This window comes from Pavona decussata, unplaced genomic scaffold (genome assembly GCF_977016875.1).
Source record: "Pavona decussata unplaced genomic scaffold, jaPavDecu1.1 SCAFFOLD_233, whole genome shotgun sequence".
Taxonomy (NCBI): Eukaryota; Metazoa; Cnidaria; class Anthozoa; order Scleractinia; family Agariciidae; genus Pavona; species Pavona decussata.
In genome coordinates, this window is record NW_028145638.1 from 4,384,984 (window position 1) to 4,398,691 (window position 13,708).

The window sequence follows — 13,708 nt, forward strand, 5'->3', positions numbered from 1 at the left end:
TTGCATGCAAGAGAGAAGCTATTTGCTCAAATGTTTTTTTAGACAACGACCCTCTGGAGCCACAGTAATAGCTGGTGGGATTATCTGCATATTGACATCATTTTAGAAGCAGAGCCATGGAGAAAATGGGGGAGGGGATAAGTTGCTTTAGCAGCCCAACTGCTTATGTGCCCAGCTGTACCACCACAAAAAAGGGACCACAGTTAAACCTAGTGTCCACTGGGGGACACCCGAAAGTGAAGAATGGTACAGAAAAGAACTAGTAGACTGGCTATGAAAGTGTGACAGTACTTTGCAGTGGTGCTGTTTAATGTGCTGCTCTAGGTGGTTATAACTTTGGAGTTGGGGGATGAAATTCTAAAGTGTGAATGCAAACACCAGCTACAGTTAGTAAGCAGTACTTTTCTGTGGTGCTGTTTATTACATCGTACAGGGTAGTTACAAAAACTTATCGTCTGTGGATAGAAAACTAGAGTGAGTATTTTCATGAAAGTTTTGTGTGGTGCAGTTTGTTTCCGGTAATTCATCAACCTTGTGTACTTGTAGGAGTGCAAGATTAAAAGAAGATCACACCACTTTCATTTTGAAATTTTACTTTAAAAACAACAGTGAAGTACAGGTAAATGATATTGAAATGACTAAACTTCATAAAATAATTACACTCATTGGCATAACTATTATTTCTATAATTATGATAAGCTTCTAGAACTCTTTTTGCTCATTTTGTCAGTTTAAATTCATGTCAACTTGACTCCTTGTGCAGTTAAAGACAATTTACTTCTTTGAGTAAACCAAAGACAAAACTTAAATTTGATTAACCTGTATGGTATTAATAAAACTAAAATACAAGGTTAACAACATTCACTTTCTTTATAAGTATTAAGTGAGCAAAAGGAACACAACAATAAAAAATCTGACTAGTTTAATGTAGCAGTTAAATGCAGTTTCATCATGTGCATGTAAATATGAACTATGAGCTAAATTACACAAACATCCTTACAATAACTATACGATGTTAACCCGACAGTGAATGTTAAGAATCAGTCATCACTGTCACGTTTATCACCAGGTGATGCTCCCCGTGGTGCTGCAGGAGACGGTGAGCGGGAACGCTTCTGGGCATGAACAGGTGACCTAGAAGCTGAGCGACTCTTAGAGCGAGAGTATGACCTAGAGAAAAGATTCACAGGAGATAAGACACATTGTACACATTTTAATTTTAAAATTAAATTTATTTTATTCTGTTTGTGAGGTCGAGAAAACAACTCGCAATACCCCTACTGATCCAATAACTTCCCAGAGAACAACAGAACACAAACAACCCCTACACCATTTTTTTTTTAAAAAAATTATAATTATTTGATAAAGTGTTACTTTAGAGGCTATATTTTCCTTTTTGCTCCCAGTCGTATATCTGTGCCTTTTTCAGTCTTCTTGTTAGAAATTTGCTGAAAATTTTATCAATACTATGTAGCAATAATGAAGTTGCATGACACTGGCAATTCTCACAAAAAACAGTTTGCTTTTTTAATCAGTAAAGCCAAACAGTGTAACATGTACTTACTTTGATCGCCTTTTGGGTGAACGAGAACGTGAACGTGATCGGGAACGTGAGCGAGACCGAGATCGGGACCTGGAGCGTGACCTCCTGCTGTAGCTGCTGCGTCTAGGAGGGGATCCATGATCTTTATCCTGTAAAAGAGAAGCCTGTCTCAATAATATTGTTATCACAATTCAAATGGGGTTGGGAATTCTCTAGGCATTCTACCCTTGCTTGCAAAGGGTTACCTTGCTGGAAGTACATGTATGTGTCCAAAATCCAGACATTTGCCATCTTGGATTTGTTTGCAAGACACAAACCACTTGCATACTAGTACATGTATCATTGTGGGGCAACATTGAAACCCACAGCCATTTTCTACCTTTAACTCAAGGAAATCAAGTCGAGATGGTGCTTTTATTTCAGCAAAACTTACAGACAAGAGTGTCCACAAAAGAGACAGCACAGGAAAGTGCTTAGAGGCGTAATCTGGAGGTCCCAGGTTTGAGCCCCTCTGTGACCACTCCTTGGCCATGCATGTCAGTCCTTTAGATCACTTACTTCAGACAGTCTTATCTTCCTGCCACCAAGCTCTGTGTTATCTGCTTTCCTGATGCACTCCAGCATATCTTCTCGACTCTCAAATTCCACAGTTCTAAGAAACACAACCATTCCTAGCATTAATACAATTTAGTGTATATGTAGAAAGAACAAAATTCAGGTACTTCTCTAGTTAAACATCTTTTGAAATGGTAACAACCTGGCCAATGAACAAGGTGTACACTGTACAAGAAAAATATTGTTAGCTGCTGCAGGTAAAATTAAATTGTTCAACAAACAACTTCTACTCAGTTATCCAAACATCAACATTGCCAGTGACAGTCAATGAGCTAAAGAACAAGGTTAAGACTTTCTTTGAAATGTTTGGTAGAATGTTAGTCCGATTTTGGCTAGTCATTTTAAATTAAGGTTTAATCGTTGGAGAGTGCTGTTGGTTGTGTGTAGAGTGAATTTAAAATTATTCTTTACTATTGCTATTTTAGACTCCACAAGACTCCACCATACAAATCATTTACTATGCAAACTACACTTGGTCATGTGAGACAGCTAAATGTAAAATGACAATAATTTATTATTATAAATCTCACCCCTCTCCAACTCTCTTCTTATGAGCATCAGCGTAAGTCAGTTTTGAATTGCTGCTGACCTGTCGAAGGTGGTCTTTAAGATCCTGTTGACACAGATAATAGGGAGCAGAACACCGATAAATTTTTCTCAACGGTCAGATAACTTCAAAGGCCTAACAATCAAATCATCATTTTACGAAAAAAGCTAATCTGGATTACATCATTGACATTTTATTTTTCTGGTTTGCTCATGAACTGAACTGACTGAATAAACATGTACTTATTTTGATACAAAACTCAAAGATGTTTAAGCCTTTGTGATACAAAACACAGGAGTATTTCTCTTGACAATTTTTTTTGTACTGTCTCAACAGCAGGAAAACAATTCATGAATGGTTAGGTTAGCGCATCTGACATTAATCTATGACAAATTTAAATACTGCACAAGCTTCAACAGTCTTTTTTGTAACTCCTTTTGCAATTTCCCAAACAGAAAGGGAGGCAATTGTCTTCTCTCTGTCTTACCTGAAGAATACCTTCTTCAAATTCTCACAAATCACAGATTTAGCTTAGTATCCTCAGAGACGACAAGCAAGGCTTCCCATCTATCTCTGTACCCATATCACATTTTCTAGCTTCTCATCGTTAATTTGCAAGCTTTCACAACAGTCGCAAGGCAGTGACACGCAAAAGGGACCTCTCTCAGTTTAGGAAAACATCCACATCTTTTGTACCGTTTGTTTAGTCAATATCAAGCGCTTATTCCTTAACGCCCTGTCAACAAACAAATAAACGGAAAGTAAAAATGGGAAACTGTTCCTGGGATTGTTGTTGCCTGCTTTTGGAACAGCTTTGACCCTTGGAAAGAAAATACAGTGCAGAATCCCCACCCCTTTCAAGATTTGTAAGATTTTTTTAACTGGATGGGAGATTTTTAGGAACCTTGAAGGAATTATATTTCTTTGCCATTTACCAGTAACAGCAATGTCGCAAACTACTTATTGCAATGTAACTTATCAAGGTTAAGGTTTTTAAGGTTTTTATTATTGTGCACTATTTCAATGGCTTACAACAAATTAATAATTTCATATAATTTCATTCACAAGAGGCCAGTCAGTCTCAGGTTATAAGGGCCCTCTTTTGCATATTTCCTAATAGCCCTCAAAATGATAGTCATTTGAAAACAACCAACCAAAAGATGGACAATGGGGTTTTGTCAGCCTATGATTTCTTGTAAAAAAAAAAAAAAAAAAGGAAATGATTATCAAGCATTACACATTGTTACATGCTTCCTATAACTGGTCTCACAACACTGTACATTTTTTTAGCTGTTGAAAGACAAGTTGCATGAAACATTATTTAAGGTTACACAACCTATAACTTTTTGATGGCTTTCATTTCACGTAACCAAATATAAGAAATGTGGGAGAAGAAGTCCCAAGCATGAGTGAAACCGTACTTCACACAGTTAATCTGGACTGTCAAATGTTATTTCAATCTACACACATGCAATAAATTCACTTAACCCACACGAAGTGTACTCAGCTGTGACAGGTTTTACCGGTTATGGCTCTTACGGCGATATAGTATTCATGACTATCAGAAGTTGACAAACAGGCTTCTAAACTACACATTACCTGCCAGCTTGTACGGCTGGACATGTTCTCCACGATCACACGGTACTGAGTTCTTACTGGCGGACCATACCTGGACCCCCAGTGGGGTGGAAACAAAACAAAAAAAATGTATAAATACAATACACTCGACAAAGGAAAACTTCACTGAATCAAGTTTCAATTGTATACACTGTGTTTTATATGGGAAGGTGGAGAAATAACACAATTTTACAGAATTGAATGATATCAATATTGACCTTTTTAAACCAAGTTTTTGTTTCAATGACATTGAAGCAGACAAGTCATAAAGTTTACTTTTAACTAAGACATAGTAGGTACAGTAACTTGTCAAGTTTAAAAGCCTTTGTTGAGCTGATATCTGTGCTGAGGGCTGCCTTCTTGAGAAACAATGGGTTGTAATAAAAAAAAAATTGTCCAAAATTCTTCAATGTGCAAACTCAGTAAATTATATAAAACTGTACTACAGAAGAGGACATTTTGTAAGGCACCACCTCAATCTCCTTTGGTTAAATAAAGCTTTGCTGATATAAAGACGATGTCTATATTATTACTTGTCAAGCCACCCTGGTCTCCTGCCTCCGCCATAGCCACCACCTCGCCCATAGCCACCCCCTCTGCTTCCTCCTCCAACCCTTTTGCCTCTGGCCAGCTCCAATGAAACACTGCGACAGAAAGCATACATTAATATTATTATACATGTACATGCACCACTATCATGTACTTACCCTCTTTCTAAAAATGATGGGTGTGAATAGAGTGTGAGTCTCAAAATGCATACATAATAATTATGTATACATTTAATGTATGGGCTGTGCGGAAATCGTGCCCTAAAATTTCTGGAAGACGTCCAAAAATTTCCAAAGATTGTAAAAGATAGCTCACAAGTTTCTACGCGAAACTTATGTACAGCAGTTAATTTCACAGGGCTTTTGGTGTCATCATGAATCTAATTTACATGCTGTTTGGTTAAGGAACTTGATTAGTGAAATGCAAGTGGCATGTTTTTGTTCTCCAGGCCTGCAATGCATGGCACGAAGCTGAAGTCTCTTTTTTTTATCTGTATGAGGAATGAGGCCTAGGTGAGTAAACGTTTCTTGTCTAGGAAAGTAGTCCAATAAAATTCTTAACTATGTAAAAGTCAGTACAAAGCAAGCCGTTCAAATTTGTGCACAAAAACAAACTGTTTCCCGGATGGTATTTATATTTTAGGCTTACAAAGCTAAAGCTTAAGCTTACGTATACGTCAGTGGTCGTTTTGATTTCATGAATAATTTACAGCATCCATTTCAAAGTTTACTTTGTAACTACTAAATCCACACCTTTCTCCCAACAGTTTCTTGCCGTTTAAATCTGCAATGGCGTCGTCCGCATCTCGATAATCGTCAAACTCCTACAGAGAACAAAATGTCTTGCAAATGGCCTCTAAAACTAAGCACAGTACAATGGCCCCGAGAGCGTTATACTCGAAAGCTATCTTACCACAAATCCATAACCTCTTTTCAAGCTGATGTCTCTGACTTTGCCATATCCTTCAAGAAAATTCCTAACATCACTTTCTCTAGCATTTATTGAGAGCCTTCCTATGAAAACACGAGTCATGTTTGCACGAAAGTGAAGTTTTTCAGCAAGTCCGCGCTTCCAACGTTTCGCGTGCAACAAGATGGCGGGAGCGTGCTAGCTAAATCACGTGATTTTTAAGATTTCACGTGACTTATTAGAATCGCAAACCGGTTTCGAACATCGGAAAACAAGTTTTAAAAATTTCTGATGCTCAGCTGACTTGAGCTATGAACTGGCGCATAGCTGGCATGTGGAAACGCGTTTCTAAAAAGGAAACGGAGCAAGGAGGAGCGTTTTATACGCTCCTGAGACAGACTAAAACATAGTTGCCGGTTTTTATTGTTGAATTTTACTGTTGTTTTTCTTTTCGTTCAGTTTGGCAATATAACAACTACCAACAGCGTAAGAGGGCTATAAGAAACGGAGGAAGGGGTGGGGGAAGGCGAGGAGTCCATTATTGGAAGGATTTTTTAGGGTTTGAGTAACTTTCTTTTGTGTAGAGAGAACCTTTACACAGATTAGCGTCATCTTCGATGGGTTTCAGCACTTCAAGGGTAAAACTTAAGGTGACTTGGCCTGACTTATAGACGGTCAGACAGACAGACAGACACCTTTTTTTCAGTTTGGCTCCGGGTTTTATTCTATTCGCTGGAAATGGGGAAGCAAACAAAAATATCTAATTGAGGATTGAACTTTCAGGTGACCACTACTGAAGACACCGCTCATGGACAGGAAATCCTGAGTGTACAGAAGAAGATTACTGAAGCCTGATTTTTCCAGCATGACAGCTTCCGCTAGTAAGAGTAATCACCCGGTTCGATCCGGTGATAAGCCTACTACATCCAGGTCTGAAACGGAATTAGGAAATGTTGGTTTTCAGTTGGAGGGAAAAAAATGGAGAACTTAGAGACAAAATGAAAAAAACCCGAGGTAATTGTACGGCGTGCGGAACCAACGACAAACCCAACCTCAGTTACTGCAAAGTGGATAAGGCGGCGTAAAGTGTTTCCACCGGCATCTAGCAGCAAATAACAAGCTGTTAACAAAATCAGTCTTAAGGTCTTTTATAATGGAATCTACTAGGAGTTAAGAGAATTTCATCTCTTTGTTTTGAATGCAACATCGGCTGCAGCGTAATGGTATTTATTCGTTATATATCAGGGTAGACTAGCTTAAGTTTGAGCTTCTGTATTGTGTTCGTTTTCACGGGCCGCGTTTTTCGCTATGTAGGGGTTCGGTATATCGCAGTACTCTTCCATACATTTTACTCAGTACAACATTGGCCGGATTCAACTGAACGTACATCATTCGTTATCATACAGGGGACATCGTTGTGAAACGGCTTGCGATATCGGGGTTCCAAGGCAAATAATTTCAATCGAGCCTTACTTATATTTTCGGTTTTGTAAAATTCCCTCGTCACTCTAGCCTGCCGTGAAGCCAGACGTCTTTCCCGACTAAGTATTGTTAAACCCGGCCGAAAAGTCGTCTGTTTTCGCAGGCTATCATCACTTAAAAGATCTTGGAAGATGTCAGTAATGCGGACGGATTCAGGTGTGATAGCGTTATAGACTCGTAGAAACCTCGAAAACAAACGAGAAAAGGGGAACAGACAATGGATCCGAAATATTTTTTCTTTCTTTCTCTCTTTTTGTTTTATTTTTCACTTTTTCAAAAAAATTAGGTTGATCGGGTGACTGACACGATACGAAAAATTTCACGGGAATGGCCTTTACTTAAAAAAAAAAACAAAAAAAAAAACACCGAATTGTTTTCATCAGTCAGTGACTAAGCTTTAATTGTGAACTCTAAAACGGTAGATTTCAATGATCAACTTTAATTTCCCACCATTTGTAGAAAAACTATAAAGGAAGGACCGTATAAAGGTTCATTACAAAAATAATGGAAGCTTCGCCTAATTAATTATAAAGCATGTTGTGTATTTAACTGCCGGCAATTTCATAAGATCATACTGTTTTTGTTTATACAAATTTATATCCTGATTCGCGGCGAGATGTCTTCCTAAGTTTGATCCAATGCTTAAAGCAAGCCTTTAAACTGAATTATTTTGTCAAATATTAAGAAAAGAGCAACTCCTCAGATTAAAAAAAAAAAAAGAAAAATAAGTCGGTGGTTTTGATACACTTGCATGCTGGATTTTATATACCGAGTAAAAATTTTAAAGATTTACCGGCATCAGTTCACACAATGTAAAGATTCACTGTTTGATCGATTGTGACTGAATATGAACTGTTCGGCGGTAGAAATCAAATCCATGGCCCTCAAGCCAACAACTTATTTTCTATAAAACTCGGCATATATCTCATTCTGTAGTCTGTACAGGAAAGCAGATCTCTATATTAACAGAACGTATAGATTGAAAAAAATCTCTGAGAGCACCGGGCCTTTGCTCGGCTTCGTTCGCTTTTTATGCTTTTTTTTTTACATGGATAACTGACTCCTTCGAAATTGGAAATCGTTGCGGTGGTTTCCCGAAAATGAATCCCACAATTTACGCTTTTTTAACTTGTTCTTTTACTTGAGATTCTTGGTAATCGGCTACCCTGAGCTCAGAAATAGCAGTCTCCAACTGGAAATAGCCGTTAATGTTGGAGCTAAATATCAGGCGATTTCTTTCGAACAGTTTCATAGAAAGTCTTGCCGAGAGGACATTATCTTTAATTTTCATGCAGCGGTGAACCAGAACAGTCCGTGTGAATTTAAGTTCTATACAAACTTCTGTTGGCAGAGAAAGCAAATTTAAATATTGCGAGTGAATCATCGATAAATATAGATGCTGGTTTGCTTATAAGTCACAAAACTAGTGAAGGTAAAGTCCCTTACGATGAATCACTACGTTTGCATGAATAATTTATCGCTTAAAAATCTAAATCTTCCAAATTTAAATAAAAGCTCAGTGTTTCGTTGCGTACCATCTTGATCTTAATTTCGGAACAAACAGATCAACAGATAAAATTTGCTGTATGGTAACGGAAAATAACTGCCACAGGCAAAGGTTAAAAATCAGCTTCGTTCTTCTCTGTATGACCACTGGAACGTTGGTCACCTGCTTCAAGCGATTCGAGGTGATATGGCTCACGCCAATATAAAACAGTTTAAAATTCGGATGAGAAAGAAACAAAGGAACTTTTTTGGTTTATTTTCGACAGGGAGGAGTCCAGAGAATTAGGAAAAAATACGATTAACGTACTTTTTTTTCTGTATCGTCAAGTTTTGCATTTACTAACTGTACGCAAAAATTGATGCTGACATTTTTTTTTTTTTTTTTTTATTGTTTGGCAAGCGCTTGAATCGAAAAAACATTTTCATAGGCTACAGATGGAAACCACACGCCTTCGAAAATTGGGTACATTTTTGTGGAAAAATCACCGTTTGTAACATTCTTGACCAAATATACATGCTGACATGAAACTGAAACCGCAAAGAAATACAACAAAGTGGTGTTGCGCAGTTACGAATTTGTTTGCGTGACATTATGGAGCTTATAACACAGCACGCGATGAGACAGAGGCGGGAAAACTGCACGGAATAAAACAACAGAATTAAAAATATAAAGACTTGTTCCGAATCAAATTAATATTGTTACTGATCTAATAAACACACAGATGTCGGGCATCCAATTTTACCAAAAAATGTGCATTCGTAGTACTAATGTGTCATAAAAAGTGTCCCAGAATTTCTGAGTTGCTGATTATTTATTCTCGCGGATCGTATTTACACCTCGTGATAACCCGCCCAGACACACATGCGCATATTTGTGTGGATTAAAACGGGTAAAAATTATTCCGTGAGTGTTTTTGTTTCACAAGAGGTTAGTGCGAAGTGTTTACAAAGAACTGGAGACTTTGTGGCGCGTTTGGTGTATTTACTGCTAATAAAATTCAGTGTCTGGGTGAGTCATTTGTTTTTTTCCACCGCTTAAGGCGCCAAAACTTCGTCGAGAACAATAGCCTATTTAACACTGGTTGACAATAAAAAAGCTGAAACAAGCTTACAACTGATCCAAACATCAGTTTTGATATTGGAAGAGGTGCAAGCCACACGGAGAAACCGAGCAAGACCACTACAGAGGAACGAAGGCTAACAGTTTCCGTATTTTATAATTAGACTCGACAAAAAGGTCACTAAATTGGAAGGCCAAGTTCGCGCGCTGTCGAAAAAAGGTATGTTCAGATCAAATTGGTCCTTATTGCTTGTTTATTTTCATTTTCCAAGAGCAACACAAGCAACGAACATTTCATCCATATAGTGTATTTATACTTTTGAAAACATCGGCTTTGAAATAGGGATATAGATCCCCAATATTACAACTTTTGCTATCAAAAATCTGGCCTTTTTTTGTTGTTGTTTTATTGCCTCTAGAGCAAGAATTTGAATGAACCGTAACTAAGAAAATTACATGTCAGAAAAAAATGTGGCTTAATCTTTGAAAAAATTTATTGAAACTAGACAGCTGTACAGCTGAACATTCTAGTCTTAAACTGTTTTGAAAGAAACTCTGGAACTCTACAATATTTCTTTTGAACTTGTCATTTTTATTTTTACATATCCAGCTTTGCTAAAAGCATGGGTTTACATCCTTACTTGTAATTAATGAAAGAACGCAAAACAAACAAAATTGTCGAATGAAACAATGATTTCTTTGTATCGTGACCTGGAGATTTAAAAAAGGGCGTGTTTTCCTTATATTTACATTTATCTTACAACCTGTTCGTAATAATTAAATTGTTTCAAACACAGCTAGGCAATGTTCACGCTATAATAGAATATAAACACAAATAAACAAAAAATTTCCCAACCAGTGGACGGAACTACGTTCGACTAGCTAGCGAACTTCCTCGGTAACAATATTTTCCGGAACTCGCTAAGCGATTTTGTTCGCAGTAATTTTACCTGAATCTTCTTGGGAACGAAAATGTAGCTATTTAATTTGTTTACATCGCATGAAAATCCGCAAAATGACCAATGTCACGGATGTAGACTCTCCCGGTAGTACGTGCACGTTACGGGCTATATAAAGCATTCATGAGGTAACTTTGGACGCCACACATCCTTCTTCCATACCGAGGAAGTTCAAAACACGTATTTCAGTATATAAACATTCTCTCCTCGTTTGTTGCCAGCAGAAAAACTGAAAGTTGTGACAAGCTAGCGGAGGAACCAGAAACTCATCCAAGTCAAACAAACATGGTACAAAACGAAGCACTGCGTGATTCTGACGCACTGAATTCAACGTCTTCATCTAACCGTGGACACACAAGCCTTAGGGAAGCTGGAAGAGCACTGGCTCGCATAGGAGACAATTTAAATCAGGAAACGATGACCAGAAGGTCTTTGAGCTGTTCTACAGTTGTATTATTCCTTCAGTTTGGCGATTTAGGAGGTGTTTCAATGTCTGTGTTGATTCCTTTCGCAATTCCATTCCGCTTCGAGACAGAAATGTCTTTCTGTGTTTTCATAATAAGTTCAGTCGTGCCGGTGTGACGTTCATTCACTGTACGATGAGATGGTTAACAGAACGCTGGGGTGTTTTATAAAGTATTTAGTGATAGCCAGTTGCTCCTCAAGTTCACATTTACCCTATTTTCGGAAGCGCAAAAATTTGCGTCGAACAAACTCAACTGAACTCAAGTGATGAAAATCATGGCAGGCGAAATCTGCCGAAGCCGCTGACTGGACATGTAAAGTGATTATTACCTGTATATCGCAAAACGTCGTTAATTTGCCAGTAAGCAATTAACAGGACGCCGACTGGACAGTGTTTATGGACCTGACGAAGATGCGTTTCGACTCTTGCTGGACGGACTACACGCGATGCGCGCTAATACATAAGACATTTATTATATCTTTTGCGGAACTGGTTTATTTATAGTCAGGCCGGCTATTTAACTCATGTGAATTTACAACTGAGGCCGATCTAGGGCACAGATGTTAAATAACATATAAAAAATATCATAGACAAGAGACGACAATTTATCTAACAGAAGAAACTGAGAAAAAAAGTTGATAACTGTAACGTTAGTCCTTTCGGATATTAGATTTAATAACTCAGAGATCGATTCAGGTCGGAGAACTGAAAAATTGTAACAATATTAAGACATATAATGTAAATAAAAGCATTTTTTCCTAAGATAGGAACACGAATTTATTAAATGGCTAAATTTAGCGATGCTTGGGACGTTTAGTTATTAACAATCGAAAATTGTTTACCTTAGTTTTGCACATTCATGGTATCGTCATTTGCGGTGAGCTAAGTACCGTTCAATATTTCTAATCCCAGTTAATCCAGCTAGACAGGACAATATTTTTAACCCCCTGGCATATGCCAAACGGTGACGGAAAGCTTGGATTATTTTCGTTTCTTTCTCAAATAATGAGACCAAAAATATTGTTCCAAGCAGTAAAAACGTGCCGACATTCATTTGATACATATCCGAGTTTTTGTCACATTACGTAAGTACGTAGTACTTTTCCGTAAAGAAAGGCACTACGGTTACAATTGGTGTTTTATTTTGTTCCGTCCGTACAGTAATTATTGTAACTTAAAGAAAATTGGTCACGTTTGCGGAGCAGAAATACAGAATGTTACTTTTATCCAAAGCGGAAGAAAAAACCCTCGAGTAAGCTGTTGATCGTCACTCCTTGGACAAAGAATCGATGTTGAAATAATCGCCAATGTGCTCTATAGTTTTCAATGTCCTCTTAATAGCTTCTGTTGAAGTACTCCCCTTGTAATTCGTCGGCCGCTAAGTTTCGCATTCGTTAGCTAATTAAGATTTTTTTTATGACACTTGAATGAAACGATTTGGCAATTTTTACACTATTAAAATAAACAACTAATGAAGGCGCTTTTAAAGGGGCACTGTCACGTACAAAATGTCGCTGTATTTTGATCAAATCTCTTCAAATATTTTGACAAAATTACCTTTTCTCCAACATGAAACTTTAGTCTTTGAGCGGCGGGAGGAAAACATCAAGTGATTTCTCCGACGAAGAACAAACTATCAATTTCTAGCGATTTATTCAAGCAGGAAGACTGACTAACAAAAACTGGCCAATTTTTTCAAATTGCAAACCATTTGCATTTTAGCATAGTTAGTAGAGGAGACTGGTTATGAAAGTCGGCAAAAATCAAAAGCAAAAACAACGGTGCTGCAATTTAAGTTGAAAGCTCCCTGGCAGTGCACAACCTTTTGTTTTTTGGTCGCACATTCAGACTGAATAAATTTAAGGTATGTTTCTATTGGTCAGTTTTTTCAACTTAATTGGAGTGCTATTGAGCGTTGTCACCTTTGTGCACCTTCAAGGGCAAAAAAGGCCAACAAAAACCTAAAACAAAGGAAGAATGTGGGGCTTCATAACCATTGCCCTTTATTAACTATGATTCTAGCCATCCTCAACCAAAGTAGGGGAATGGTTAACAAATCTCGGAACAATAGCCTTATTTTAATGTTTCTATCGATGCAAAAACAAATCTATTTTTTGTCTATTCAAAGTGAATAAGTTTTCTTTCTCTTACTCCGGCGTGCATGATCTCAAATATCGTTGTCGGAATAGATGTGATTAGGCTGCCAAAGCATAACATTTTAAACCAGTTGATGGAAAGTCAGTTGACCGCTACTCACCGACTGAAAAGTCTTTCTTTGCCGTTTGGCAAAAAAAAAAAAAAAAAAGACTTCATTGAAAGTTAACTGTTTAATTTTCTCTTCCTGCACTCTGCACTGAATTTTTCATACGCACATGTTCAAACTTTGTTTCTTCTGCTAGTGAGGCGGTGAATCGATGGGAAATACTCGAAGAGAACAAGACCAAACACACATCAA

At 37.6% G+C, this 13,708-nt stretch overlaps 1 protein-coding gene and 1 long non-coding RNA gene across 2 annotated transcripts; one reads left to right on the forward strand and one right to left on the reverse strand.

Moving 5' to 3' along the window:
• Nucleotides 1-576: 576 nt before the first annotated feature.
• Nucleotides 577-5,995, reverse strand: LOC146458509 (serine/arginine-rich splicing factor 6-like). The gene is made up of 8 exons (XM_085090576.1): nucleotides 5,784-5,995; nucleotides 5,624-5,694; nucleotides 4,856-4,966; nucleotides 4,305-4,374; nucleotides 2,689-2,771; nucleotides 2,102-2,195; nucleotides 1,565-1,692; nucleotides 577-1,170 (listed from the first exon to the last, which is right to left on the reverse strand). The coding sequence occupies exons 1-8, from the start codon at nucleotides 5,901-5,903 to the stop codon at nucleotides 1,041-1,043; spliced, it is 807 nt and encodes a 268-aa protein (XP_084946702.1). The 5' UTR covers nucleotides 5,904-5,995; the 3' UTR covers nucleotides 577-1,040.
• A 2,351-nt stretch (nucleotides 5,996-8,346) lies between these two features.
• LOC146458510 (uncharacterized) lies at nucleotides 8,347-12,015 on the forward strand. Its single transcript, XR_014858226.1, has 2 exons — nucleotides 8,347-10,048; nucleotides 11,012-12,015. It is a non-coding gene; the product is annotated as an uncharacterized LOC146458510 (long non-coding RNA).
• The last annotated feature ends 1,693 nt before the right edge of the window (nucleotides 12,016-13,708 follow it).

Bases quoted from the DNA above. Each gene is read 5' to 3' on its own strand.
- LOC146458509 (XM_085090576.1), bottom strand. From the start codon at position 5,903: ATGACTCGTGTTTTCATAGGAAGGCTCTCAATAAATGCTAGAGAAAGT. The intron at 4,375-4,855 runs GTAATAATATAG...CTGGGGGTCCAG, and splicing joins AGACCAGGGTGGCTTGACAA to GTATGGTCCGCCAGTAAGAA. The intron at 2,772-4,304 runs GTAATGTGTAGT...CTGTGTCAACAG, and splicing joins CCAGCCGTACAAGCTGGCAG to GATCTTAAAGACCACCTTCG.